This window comes from Mobula birostris, chromosome 4, assembly GCF_030028105.1.
Source record: "Mobula birostris isolate sMobBir1 chromosome 4, sMobBir1.hap1, whole genome shotgun sequence".
Taxonomy (NCBI): Eukaryota; Metazoa; Chordata; class Chondrichthyes; order Myliobatiformes; family Myliobatidae; genus Mobula; species Mobula birostris.
The window spans coordinates 154085909-154100866 of record NC_092373.1 but is presented as its reverse complement, the minus strand read 5'-3'; the positions used below and the strand labels follow the sequence as shown (position 1 = coordinate 154100866).

Below are 14958 nucleotides of genomic sequence, written 5' to 3'. Positions count from 1 at the left end.
TGGCAAAAGTGTACTTGGTAAGCGGGAGGCCTTCAAAGGTGAAATTTTGAGAATACGTAAGTTGTATGTGCCTGCCAGATTAAAAGGTAAAGATAACAGGCAGGGAAGCTTGGCTTTCAAGAGATGAGGCCCTGGTTAAGGAAAAAAAAGAGGTGCATAGCAGATGTAGGCAAGAAGGAACAAATGAGGTGCTTATGGAGTATAAGAAATGCAAGAGAACACTAAGAAAGAAACCAGGAGGGCTGAAAGAAGGCATGAGGTTGCCTTAGCAGACAAGGTGAAGGAGAATCCTATGTGATTCTACAGATGTGTTAGGAGCAAAAGGATTGCAAGGGACAAAATTGATCTGAGAGATCAGAATGGTAATCCATGCGTAGAGTCGGGGGGCGGGGGGAGAGATCTTAAGGGCATCAGGAGCAGAATTGGGCCATTTGGCCCATCAAGGCTTCTCAGCCATTCAATCATGGCTGACTTATTTACCGCTGTAATCCCATTATCCTGCCTTCTTCCTGCAACCCTTGACTCCCTTACTAATCAAGAACCTGTCATCCTCCACTTTGCAGTCGTCTATGGCAAGGAATTTTGTAGCTTCACCAACCCCTGGCTGAAGAGATTCCTCCTCATCTCTCTTCTAAAGGAATGTCCTTCTATTCTGATGCTTTGCCCTTTGGTCCTAGACTATCCCATTATTGGAAACATCCTTTCCATATCCACTCTAGGCCTTTCAATATTTGAAGATTTCATTGAGATCCTTCCTCATTCTTATAAACTCCAGTGAGTACAGGCCCAGAACTATCAGATACTCCCCATATGTTAACCTTTTCATTCTGGGGTCATTCTCGTAAACACCTGTGGACCCTCTCTAAAGCCACCATTTCCTTTTTAGAAGTGGGCTCAAGACTGCTCTGTGCTCCAAATGTGATCTGATCAATGCCTTCAAAAGCCTCAGCATTACATCCTTGCTTTTGTATTCTACTCTTCTCAAAAGGAATGTGAATATTGCATGTGCCTACAGAGAGGAGAACAGCGGAGAATCATGAGAATATGAGGAGTAGGTAATATTGAAGAGTTGAAAAATTTCCTAATGATTGAAATTCTGAGATCAGAGTTGCTGAAAAATTATGAAGTCAAGACTACAAAATTAATATTTTGGAGGTGTATCTTCTGTTTGGAACAGCCCAACTCTTATCTGCACACATGCTGTAGCAGTGCACTCTTTACTTATGTAATGAACAGGTACTTTTATTGTGAAAGTGACACTGTGTTACACCATTGTGGAATGCACAGGCAAATAGGTCAATTGTGTTAAATTATTTTAAGTTGCCTTAGCGTTGAGAAATCTAATGTTGACCCAAAGTAAAATCAAAGGTGATTTGCTTCCTGCTAGTGTTGTTGACAAGATTGGAGAAAAACCATCTATATCAATTTTTTGAACAGCCTTAAGATGTTGAATAATTAACAGTAGTATTTCAGTTTAACACACAAAATGCTGGAGGAACTCAGCAGGTCAGGCAGCATCTATGGATGAGAATAAAGACAACATTTTGGGGCAAGACCCTTCATCAGGAGTCAGTAATTCAGTTATCTAAAAATAATAGAATTGATTTCTTGGCCCTCTTAATTGTTTGTCTTTTTTTTCTGTCTGAATGTTATTTGTAGTCATGGAGATACAGTATGGAAACAGGTCCTTCAGGCCACCAAGTCCACATCACTCGTCAGCCAACCACTTACAATAACCCGACGTTAATGCCCTATTTTATATTCTCCCCACATTCCCACTCACCTACTTTTGAGGAAAAAATACAGGGATTAATGAACTTGCCAACCTGCATTTCCTTGGGATATAGGAGGGAAAAGGAGCACCTCGAGGAATCCCAACACAGTCGCAGGGAGAAGCTGGAAATTTAGTATCAACAGTAACTGACGTCAGGATTGAACCTGGTGTTTGCTTCTGTGAAGCAACAGCTGTATAAACTGTACCACTATGCCTCTCCTTCACTTGATTAAATTATAGCCACTGATGGATGGTAACTCTAAATTTTATTCCTCAAAAGGTTCAGGGAATGTCTTTCATTGCTGCTGTGCTGATTTTGAACTTGGATACTGCAGATGCCTTCATTGCCTTTGCTAATTTATTGAACAAACCATGTCAAATGGCTTTTTTCCGTGTGGACCACAGCCTTGTGAGTATTTTAGTGTTTTAAACCTACTATTGTAAAAGTTTCTTAGTATCAATCAGTTCTATGAGAAATTGAAAGTTATGCAATTTTTAAATTGTTCAGTTAAAAGACGGGACTATAAAGGTTAAGTTTTATTCCCAGAACAACTTCCTCCCTACTCGTTATTAATGGAAGAACATGGAGCCAAGAAGCTGATAGGTTTTTATGATGACAAATGTTTGCATTGCAAAGCAGTATTAATGAAATAATATTTTATATAATTTGATTTTGGGCTGTTTATGCCAGGATAATGGAAAAACTTGGTATGAAATTACAAAACATTTTAACAGCTGGAATTATTGAGTAGTTTGTTTCTTAACTTTTCCTATTAAATCATGGTTTACAGCACAGGGGGGTCCACATTCTATTGAAGAACTGCTGTGTTAAGATGTGTTATGTTTTTCTACAAAGTGGATCAATATGTCAATATATCTCATTGGGCCATCTCAATAACAGCTTTAAACATTCTTTTTGAATGAGACGGAGGAGAGTTGGAAAAATATCTTTCTAATTTTGACTGCCTCTAACTTTAGCTCTAATATTATAACAATAGTTTTTCCAGCCAAGCCCCCTATAGTTTAATATGAACTGAAGATTGAATCAAAAATTCTTTGAATTCACTGGACAAAATTCCTAATATCCAGTTGGGTCTAGAAATTATAATAAAGCTGAAACAATTGGCCTATGCACAGCTTGGAAATGAATTTTAACAGATATAAGTCCTTACCATAAATTTGTGAATTTAATTGTTAATATTGACTTGTTAATTAGTGTTTCATTTCAATTTAAACATGGTTGATTTTTTCCAATTAGACCTTCTGATAGATGACCTGTCAGAGGCCATTAGGCAGTCCATTGGTGGGATTTTACTTACCCACCTTCAATGCATTGGCTTACTGTTATGGTGGTGGTGGTGATGCTGATATAATATTATAAGCCCTGCAGCTGCAGGATATTTGCATGGGTATGTAGACCAGCCTGGGTGAAGTGTGATCCAGCCCAGTAGTTCACAAACCAAGGGCAGATTGCAGGGGTGGGAAAAGGAATGGTGATTATAGCCGACAAAGCTCAAAATTAACTTTAGAATGTGTATAATGAGTGGTCATGTAGTTTTTCTTTCCTGGGAGACTGAGTGAAGGAATTTAATTTTTGACAAGATTTCAGAAGATATTTTTAAAAAAGGCATCTGTTAGTCATGCGAGACCATGGATCTGCGCCTGGAAAGTCTTCACTCTCCAGGGTGCAGACCTGGGCAAGGTTGTATGGAAGACAGGCAGTTGCGCATGCTGCAAGTCTCCCCTCTCCACGACACCAGTGTTGTCGCAGAGGATATTAAAATTTCTATATGGTAATGCAAATGTTTGTACATTTGATCCTGCTACAGATGACACCAATGTTATGTTCACAATGCAGATACTATCCTTTATGTATAGATCAGAAGAATTCTGAAAATTGAAATGATTTAACTAATATAAAATGTTTTCACCTTAAATATAAATATGAATAGTTCCATAATTTTAAAACTAGCCTTTGCGTACAATAGAAAAATTGTTTCCTGCAAGTGGTGGAGATTGCTTTTATGTAAAGAATTTTATTTCAAGTATTTTAAAATGTCTAAGTTAACCACTAGCAGAGAAAGATTGAGAAACAAGATAATATGAAATTGTATAGTTAAATGTTGCCAAGTGTAATATTCTTTTAAATAGTTCTCATTAATATGATTAAGCATTCATTTTATGAATAACTTAATGCATTCTTTTTACTCCTTCATATAGATATTGAAATATTTTGCAGCCTTTGAGGTGTTCTTTGAAGAAAACCTGCCACGGTTATTCGCACATTTCAAGAAAAACAACCTTACCCCAGATATTTATTTAATTGACTGGTAATAGCTTTTTTTAAAACCATCTGAGAATTTTAATAGGCCACTTTAATTGCAGTTTAAGACTACATAATTCCATTCCTGACTTTTCTTTCACTTTTACATTTTGCTTTTCTTCAGATTGCTATATTTTTGGCTGATTTTTTTTACTCTATTAATTTGCATATTTTATTCCTGATAGTTTTTCTCAAAATAATGGTGGCTGTTATCATTGATCAGTTTTTTGAAGCTGTAAAGGTATTCCTCACTCTATTTTTTCCATTACTGTCAAGACAGAATTTGATGCCCTCCATTGACTCTGTCACAAAAGCTTCTTCATAATGTACTCTACATTTTATTATTTGATTCTCAGTCCCTGGCTTTTTCTTGAATTTTTGCTGTGATTTTGCAGAAATTGAATCCCTTGTGACCAGTAAGTGACAGACAGGGGCAGGGATTCCATCAATTTACAAAAAATGCAGCTTAACATGGAGGGTATTTATGTAACCTTGTCATCATAACTAATATATAGTTGAGCTATGACCTTTTCTACACTAGTGTATTGCAAGAGTCATCAATCAAATCTCCTAAACTTCCCAAATGTTGTAACATTGCTTATCTTTAGTACTAAAGTTTCTGTTTTTATCTCTTCTATTCATACACTTGTTAAACATTTAAAAAAAAAAGGCACTATCAAAGCAAAGAAAAATCACTGGGAAAAATCACTTTGCAAACTTTATACCGCATTGAAGAAGATCGTCTAGCAATATTTCACATTGTGAAGGTTTTTTGGAGAGATCTTTAGGAAGCATTCAGTGATTTCATGACATAATCATTACCCAGTTTTAAGAAAAACATGCAAATATATTATCCTTTCAACAATATTAAGCACACTTAATATTGTTGAAAAGTAATAAGTATTATGGTTAAATGTTATAATTTTAGCTATTGTGTTTACAAGTTAGATTGGTAATTGGTTAAGTCTTTCTCAGAATCTGTACTTCCATGGTGGTATGTACCTTCATGTTAAATGAAAATAAAGTGCTAACTTTTTTAAAACTATCGACTTAAATCTATTGTGCTTCCAGTTCATTATTTTGCACTTAATGAACTGATTAGTGCTCAAAGGTAAAATTGAATCATTATTTTGAAATTCCTAAATTATTCCTTATTTTCGTGTAATGTCAGTATTTCTGATATGGAAACTGTACAGTCAGTGCCATTGAAACTTTCTACTTAGGCAGCATAGACAGCTGCATAAACCTGTTAAATCCTAGTCATTTATTTTCCATTACCATGGGAGTCAGATGTAAAGTTTCTCTACAACCGTGAGTATGGTACCTATTTGGTGAAAGGAATGGGAGTTTTTTTCATTGAGCATTTTGAATTTAAAATGTGGGGATTTTGACCCATATTTAGTCAGATAACTTCATTAAATTGTTTAATAATCACTTAGTTAACATTGCTTACTCATAAGGTTAGAATTATCATGGTTGGCAGTTTAGATTTTCATTTTTTTTAGGTTAAAAGAGATTGCTTTTACTTTCACTGTTCTACTTGAATACAAAGTACAGGAAGTTGCTTTAATGCCAACAACCTGCTTAAGCTGTGAAGACTCTCCAAACTAAAAACTAAGTGACTCCTCTTGCCAGTGATTGTGCTGCATCTCCACTGATGGGAGGTGTAATTATGCTGTGATAAACCTGCCCTAGATATTTTCCATGGACATTAGCAAGAAGTATGGAATAGAGTTGAGAGGAATGTGGATATTGCTAGTGAACTAGTTGCAGTTTTGTACAGATTTTGATAATTTGCATGTGTTTTGTGCATGCCTAGATATTTTAGGAAGTGAAAGTCCAGTCAGGGATAAATTCTGCCTTCACACTTTGAGCACCTTTCACCCTAATCTTAATAATAGTAAATAGATTTCTCTAACCATATCTCTCGTCAAAGGAAAGAAGAAGGCTAATTTCTTCAACTATTGTGTATCTGTTCCCTTAAAATGTACTAACATTCCACTAATCAAATGAGGAAATGGAAGTTCTACTCTTTATGGGCCTTTGTTCAAGATGTATATTTGGTCATGCGGGAATTTGACAGATTATAGGGAAAGCTGCATCTAGGTTAATTTAATCAAGATTTTGCTGGTAATACATCGGACCAGATTTCGCTGGAATGGGTCAGTTGCCCAGAGTGACCACCCCAAACGAGTACACGTCTGGTTTGGATGCAGAGGACTGATTTTGTGATCCAGAGCATCAGCTTGACTTGAACAACAGTGCAGGCTGCAGGGACAACTGAAGTCCTAGTCCTAGTCCAAGCCCCCAGAAAATTTGGTGTGCTGTTGTTTTTTTTAACACTACCAAACATTTAATAGCTAGCTTTAAATTTAATTAGCTAAAACAAATCAACTATTAAAATTAAAACATTGCACCAGACCAATTTTTTTTCAATGACTTGATCTCTTGCTTTTGCTCTGTACAGCTCTATTATCCCCATTAAAATCAGTGAGGTCTTAGATCCTGCCCAAGTTCTTCACTGCAGTTTTGTTTTTAAAGATCTGCTTATTTTCCCAGCATTGGTGGATGGAGGGAGGATCGCAAAGAGAATCTTGATAGATACTACTCACTTCTGTCATTTAAGTTAGGAGACCAGAAACCCATAAATTAGGATAAATTATCTATACTTAAGTAAGTAATTGATAGCAGTTTGTTCAGAGCCATTGGCATTTGCCATTAAAATCTGAATAGTTGCTCTTCCAATGAGAGGTTTTTTTGAAGAAAGAAACAGGTGTCAGGTGCAATATTTAGTCTTTATTTTGCAGTTACAATTACACATGTTGTAAGTATTTCATAACTGGAATTAATACTGTACATCTTTCTTCAGGATATTCACTCTGTACAGTAAATCCTTCCCTCTGGACCTTGCTTGTCGTGTCTGGGATGTGTTCTGTCGTGATGGGGAGGAATTTCTTTTCCGAACTGCTCTGGGAATCTTAAAGCTTTATGAAGATATTTTGACGCAAATGGATTTTATCCACATGGCACAGTTCCTGACCAAGCTCCCTGAAGAAATGTTGTCAGAGGATCTGTTTGGAGCCATCGCAGCCATTCAGATGCAGAGTAGAAATAAAAAGTGGGCTCAGGTAAGTCCCTATTATCATGACAGTGATGATGCATTACAATGTATTAATGCAATGTACTTTTCCTCTGAAGGTATTTTAAATTGATTTATTGCAATATACAGTAGGGAAGTGATTTTACAATTCTTTTCTATAGCATTGTTTATGACTCAAATTTAACTTAGTGCGTTTCTTTAGTGCTTTGTTTCATCTGGTTTAATTTAAACATTAATAGGTATGAAAATTAGCACAAAATACTGCAGATGCTGATGATCTGAGCTTTTTTTAAAATGCTGTAAATCGAGTCAGGCAGCATCTGCAGAGAGAAAATGGTTAATGTTTCAAATTATTCATCTGTCTTACCTGGGGATAGTTGGGGATAAGATGAAGAGATGTGGAAAGGACATCAAAAGGGAAACAAGTGAAAGCAAACAAAATATAGAGTATAAGGCAGGAGCAGAATTAGGTAGTCTGGCCCATCGAGTCTGCTCTGCCATTTCATCATGGCTGTTCCATTTTTCCTCTCAACCCCAATCTCCTGCCTTCTCTCCATATCCCTTCATGCCCTGACCAATCAAGAATCTATCAACCTCTTCCTTAAATATACTTACAGACTTGGCCTGCAAAGCTGCCTGTAGCAACAAATTCCATAGATACACCACTCTGGCTAATGAAACTCCTCGTCATCTCCATTCTTAAAGGACGCCCCTCTGTTCTGAGGCTGGGTGTCCTCTGGTCTTGGACTCTTCCTCCAGAGGAAACATCCTCTTCACATCTACTCTACCAAGGCCTTTCACCATTTGATAGGTTTCCCTTTGAGAGGATTTGAATACAGAAGTAAGGAAGTCTTAAACAAATTTCTATAGATGTGCAGTGGAGAGTATATTGACTGGCTGCATCACAGCCTGGTTTGGAAAAACTAATGCCCTTGAATGAAAAACGCTACAAAACATAGTGGAGATAGCCCAGTCAATCATGGGTAAAGCACTCCCCAACATTGTGTACACGGAGTGTTGTCACAGGAAAGCAGCATCCATCATTAGGGAGCCCCGTGACCTAGGTCATGCTCTCTTCTCACTGTTGCCATCAGGGAGGAGGTACAGGAGCCTCAGGACTCAAACCACCAGATTCAGGAACCGTTCTTGACCCTCAACCATTAGGCTCTTAAACTAAAAGGGATAACTTCACTCAATTTCACTTGCCGCGTCATTGAATTGTTCCCACAAGCTCTTGACTCATTTTCAAGGACTCTTTATCTTGTGTTCTTGATTTTGATTGCTTATTTATTATTATTATTATTATTATTATTTCTTTCTTTTTGTATTTGCATAGTTTGTCTTTTGCACACTGGTTGAATACCCAAGTTGGTGCAGTCTTTCATTGATTCTATTATGGTTATTGGATTTATTGAGTATGCCTGCAAGAAAATGAATCTCAGGGTTATATGTTGTGACATATGTACATTTTTAATAACTTTGAACTGTGAACTTTGTTACTGTGTCAGGCCTTTCTGAGATCCCATGGAAAGTTTTGTGAAAAGTTTTGTGACTTTTCTAGATGAATATCCATTTCCTGCTGTGAAGAAATTCAGCAAAAAGAAATCACAGGGCTTGTTCAATGGATGTCAGGTTCATCATATGAGGAGAGGTTGAGAGGTCTTTTCAAAACATAACTAGATGACTAAATGTATTCAGGGAAGATGTTCTCTGTGGTAGAGTAATCTGGAACCGGCAGCACCTTTTCAGTTTAAGGGGTCAGCTGTTTGATGAGAAGAACTTCCTTCATTCAGAGTGTTGAATGTTTGGCAATCACTTTCCTGGAAGACTGTAGAGACTTGGTCTTTGTGTTCACTCTAAACGCGAAATTTTTGACATTAAGGAACTATTGCTGAAAGATGGCACTGAGATAGATGAGTCATGTTGAATGGCATAACATGCTCAGGGGCTAGAGACCTACAGTGGTGCTGTGAAGTTTATGAACTCTGTAGAGTTTTCTCTATTTCTGCATAAATATGACCTAAGATGTGAACAGATCTTCACATTAGTCCTTAAACTAGATAAACAGAACCCAATTAGATCACACAAAAAAAATTATACTTGCTCATTTATTTATTGAAAAAATGATCCAATATTATTTGTATTTGTGGGAAAAAGTATGTGAACCTCTTGGGTAATGCCTTCTACAAAAGCTATTTGGAATCATATGTTCCAGTCAATGAGATGATATTGGAGGCATGGGATGTAGCTGTGCCTTACTCCTATATTAAAAAAGTACACAAAGTCCATTTACTGACAGAGCCTGCCCTTCTCAAGAAAGATCTGTTTATGTGCTCCATGCCTCGATCAAAACAACGTTCAGGGAACCTTGGAAGACGAATTATAGAGATGCATAAAGCTGGAAAAGGCTACAAAAGCATTTCTAAAGACCTGAGTCTTCATCAGTCCACAGTAAGAGAAATTGTCTGTAAATAGAGGAAACTCAGTACTGTTGCCACTGTCCCTAGAAATGGGCATCCTGCAAAGATCAGACCAAGAGCACAAAGTGCAATGCTGAAGGAGGTGAAAAAGAAACCAATGGTAACATAAAAAGACCTACAAAAATCTCCAGAACTTGCTAAAGTCTCTGATCACATGTTCACCGTAAGAAAAACACTTTACAAGAATGGTATTCATGAACTGACACAATGGAGGAAACCACTGCTCTCCAAAAAAAATTGATGCACTTCTCAAGTTTGCAAAAGACCACCTGAATGTTCTACGATGCTTCTAGGACAATGTTCTGTGGAAAGATGAGACAAAAGTTGAACTTTTTGGCAGAAATACATATTGCTGTGTTTGGAGGGAAAAGGGTACTGCGCACCAACATCAAAACCTCATCCCAACTGTGAAGCACGGTGGAAGGAGCATCATTGTTTGGGGCTGCTTTGCTGCCTCAGGGCCTGGACAGCTTGCAGTCATTGAGGGAACAATGAATTCAAAATTGTACCAGGACATTTTACAGGAGAATCACCTGAAGGTTAATAGAAGTTGAATATTGCAACAAGACAACGATCCAAAAGACAAGAGTAAATCAACAACAATGGTTTAAAAAGAAGAATTCTTTTGTTTTTGAGTGGCCAAGTCAAAGTATTGACCTTAATTCTATAGAAATGTTGTAGAAGGACCTGAAACAAGCAGTTCATGTAAGGAAGCCCACCAACATCCCAGAGTTGAAGCAGTTTTATAATGAGGAATGGCCTAAAATTCCTGCAAGCCAATATGCAGGATTGATCAACAGTTACTTGAAATGTTTGGCTGAAGGTATTGCTGTGCAAGGGAGTCACACCAATTACTGAAAGCAAAGGTTCACATACTTTTACCAGCAAATACATGTAATATTGGATCATTTTACTCAATAAATAAATGAGCAAGTATAATGCTTTTTGTGTTATTTATTTAATTAGCATTTCTTTATCTAGTTTTAGGACTTGCATGAAGATCTGATCACATTTGAGGTCATATTTATGCAGAAATAGAGAAAATTCTATAGGGTTCACAAACTTTCTAGTATCTCCCCTCTTTAATCAGCCCATTAAATTAATTAAAGCAACACACACAAAATGCAGCATCCATGGAAAAAAAGTACAGTCAACATTTTGGACTGAGACCTTTCATCAGAACTGGAGGAAAAAAAGATGAGGATTCAGAGAATTCATTAAATGGTTGGAAGGTGGATCACAGGAAAGACTTGTTGGAATTTGGGATTAAAGAATATTGGTGTTGGAAAATGGAATTTTTGCCCTTGAACAGATTTATGTAGATTGCTACTTTTTAAAAGTGGGTTGTATTTGTGGTTTGACTTTGAAGTTAACTAGCTTATCAACATACTTATGGGATTGTAACATATGATAAAATTTTCATTCATTTTGATTGATGTGATAAAATCAAGATCCTGAGAAAGATTTTTTTTGTGGAAATGAGTCTAGTTCCAGTAGCAACATTTAATTGTTTTTTGTATTTCATGGGATATATGTTCTACTGCTCAGTAGTGTTTTTTTTCCCCCTTGCATAATATAGAACTTAGCATATTTGGTTACTCCACTTTTGCAATAAATTGGCACGAAATGCCTGTTTTCTCTTAGCAAAATTTTCTCCATTTTTAACAGCAGGCTTCCATATTTCAAATTGCATTATGCCTACCTGTGATGCAACTCTATTATCAAGATTGAATCTTGAGAAATAGTGTTATTTTTGTGTCTAAATAATTTTTTATGCATTTTCAGATTCTCTCAGCATTGCAAAAGGATTCGAGAGAGCTGGATAAAGGAAGTCCTGCTATGAAGCGATGACCTGTGTATTTGAATGTTTGAAGCCATGTTGTAGTAAATTGTGTGTTTGGTAAAAAAAAAAAATATGAAAATAATGACTCAGTTGCAGTGATGGGTTTCTTACTGCGATTTACAACATCGTGTTGTTTGATATGAATGCTGGAGTAAGCCTTAAAAGAATATATTTACATAATTTAAATTGTGGATGCAGCCTTAAGAATTTTGCACAGCCTCATCTCCTATGTATCACAGGCCGTTTGTAAAACCAGTTTTAATCCCAACAGTTGAAAACAAAATATTTATTGTACATCAATATACCATCAGCAACATTCTCAGATATGTCCAATGTGATTTATAAATCTTTCAATTCCAAACAGTGGAATGTTGTCACTAAATGTGGTAGTTTGTCTTTCAGTTTTGCCTTCCTTTTGTCATACTAACTTCAATTAAGTGCAGGGAGCATCAAATTTAAACTATAAATCCTGTGTTTCCACCTTGTTTCCAGTTCATTTGATTTACATTTAATAGCTTGTTCCATTCAACTTCAGTCCAGTTATTGAATGTTTGTTGCCCTTCCACTGCCTATATTACATCTTATTTTGCATATAATTACAGAATCCTGTGCATCCTTGCATTTGACTTAATTCTGCTGTACTTAAATGGGACAACACAATGGCTGTATCTATTCATCACAAGCTGTTTAGAATCATACCACTATATTTTTCCCATAAGGTGTGTACTTGAAGTAGAGCTGCTGTCATTTTGTTGCTATCCATGCAAATACTGAGGTCACAAAACAATACGATTTTAGCAGCAAAAATAAATTATCTATGGACAACAAAATGTAATACAGTTTCTACTTCATTATAAAATGTTCAGAATAACTCTGGCCTTACTACACTGCAATTAAAAAGGTAACTAAAAGTTGTCATATGTCAATGGATTAAACACTATTTTTACAGTAAGGAACAATTGATGTGTGCAGACAGAAGATGAAACTGTGTGGTTGTGTACTCAAAAGTGATATATTTCTTGGTATTCTTTAGCTCAGGGCATTTTTCTCTATGAAATTAAATGGCTTCAATGTACCACCAGAAATTTAAAAGACTAAAATATACACTTGCTTTTTAATAGCTGCTTAAATTGTAGGTGGTGATTTCACTTGTATCTTTTGTGACCTTATACTAGCACTTTCATAACAACCTCTTGGAAAAATCAGAATATGGCATAGAAGTTGGGAATTTTGGAGTTTGGTTACAATTAAGGTGACACATGCTTGTACATGTGCCGCCATTTGTCACATTAAGCTTAACCCCTGGGTAACTTTTCTACCATTGCCGCATCTTAACCATTCAGTCCTGCACCAATTTTTGCATCTCTGTTCTCAGTAGAGGTTATTTGGAGCACTAACAATTTTTGTCTATGTACTTTGTTTCTGTACCTAGCAGTCCACCACCAGCATACAGAGAGAGCTGATTCAGCATAAGCCATTATTTCAATGTGCAACCTTGGAGTCGGTTAACAAACACTGAGGTTCTTCAAACAATGAGATATTTGGATAAGATAAAATAATCTTGTGCCGTTCTGAATTCAGCCTAGATTGTTTTGAGCCATTGATACTGGAATTTCTTACTATTGCTGCATGTTGGAGCAAGATACTGAATTGTTGATGTGCAATTTGTTTCACGACGGTTGCTGATTAGCACAGTCCGGTAACAATGTGACTTGATTGAGCTAGCACCAAACATTTAAAATGGATTTTATTTCAAGTTGTTGGGTTAACTTGCTTTTAGGGTTATATGGTTAATTTGTAAAACAGTTCCAGTTGCATTCCCACTTAACCTTAAATTGGGTTTTATGATCAGTTTGTTTTTTTTTTGAGCTATTGAACTTAATTATATTTCTGAAGGAAGAAAAGCTTGAGTTTAATGAGCACAGATGCAATAACTTGCAGGACCAGATGTTTTAACGAGTGAGCTAACTTTTCTTTGGGATAGGGACTGCCCATGCTATCAAAATCTAATTTGTAGACTGTATGATCACTGTGCATGCTTCTAAGTGGATTGATGTACTGTATAATATTCCTTTAATCATCATAAGTAGGATAGAATCTGAGTCCCATCTAGGATGAATTATCATTTAAATTTGGGAGTAATGCACATCACTTAATAATTTGAAAGGCAATTTGAATACAGCAAAATATTCCATATTTTACCAATTTAAAATACAACTGAAACAAAATGAAGCATGTAACCTTACAATAGCTGGGAATGCATTTTATTCTGGGACCGTGCAAAATAAACAGTTATGTTAATATCTGTGCATTTGTGTTCTTAAAAAAACTCTGGCCAGTGTTGACCACTTTACAAGATGACTATCTAAATGGATTTTGCAAAAAGGAACTATAACTCAGCCCAATCATTTGCTGTTGACTGCTTTTGGAGATCAAAATATCACATTGAGGCTCTATTAGCAGAGTGATCTATTTGCACTTGTGTATAATATCTGTAACTGGTACTTGTCAACTTTGTCCTCAGTTCTTCTGTGTGTTGTACTCCATCATATAGTGCTTTTTTTGTAGATGTGGTTCATCGTGCAGTGAAGATTTATTTTGGTAGTGTGAAGAATTAAATGCTGCAATAATTGAATATTTGCACAGTTTTGAAAGAATTCATTGTGAAATATCCTCTTCTGGGGTGTAGTAGTTGAAGTGAGGATTCTTTCTTGAATTTGATAAGGTTTGAGGCACTTAGTAACAAACAATGCAATTAATGTGTATATATGTCTCAATTTAGCTATTTCATTGTACAGGTTTTAATGTTTAACAGCTATCTGTTTTGACAGATCATTTCGTTGTGACTGAAGTGTGATTTTATTATTTTGTTACTGGATCTTGGCACTGGAAGTTATTTTTCTCACATTTTAAATGTTCTTAATTGTACACCCTGTGGCATATTATTGACACCATTTCAACTCTGTGAAGTGGTGTTTTAAAAAGCACGGCTGCCATTTTAATAATGATACACACCCTATTAATGTTTAGTTTACTTCTATCCTGGGCATAAGTGATTTAAACTGAATAAGGTTACCAGATTATGAAAGAAATTATACTGATGCAGAACATGGATTTTCCTCCAAATGTAAATAAGATGTTTTCCTAAATAAAGGTGGATTTAGAGAAACATTTTGTCTTGTTTATTAATAGTCCTGATGCCCTTCAGTTGTGATTAAATTCTGGAAACATTTTAAACCAACTACGAGTGATTTCAACACTGAGTGTTTCTTTCTAAATATCAGCGGTTGACATCAAATGTTTTGGTCATGGCTTGAAGGAGAATTTGCCCATTTTGACATTGGAGAAGATGCCATGATATCACAAAGTGAAATGCATTCACAGTACATTTTTTCCTCCTGCTGCGATGAATCATGATTGGATTTGTATTGAACTACC

General features: G+C 36.1%; 1 protein-coding gene across 1 annotated transcript in view; it reads left to right on the top strand.

Moving 5' to 3' along the window:
* The window catches only part of LOC140196671 (TBC1 domain family member 14-like), a 77392-nt gene extending 62703 nt beyond the window's left edge, over positions 1-14689 (top strand). Inside the window, exons 11-14 of the mRNA XM_072256270.1 lie at positions 2055-2183; positions 3995-4104; positions 6967-7225; positions 11463-14689. Of these exons, the coding sequence (XP_072112371.1) occupies positions 2055-2183; positions 3995-4104; positions 6967-7225; positions 11463-11528 (564 nt within the window). The 3' untranslated portion in view covers positions 11529-14689. The remainder of the gene's footprint in view (positions 1-2054; positions 2184-3994; positions 4105-6966; positions 7226-11462) is intronic.
* The last annotated feature ends 269 nt before the right edge of the window (positions 14690-14958 follow it).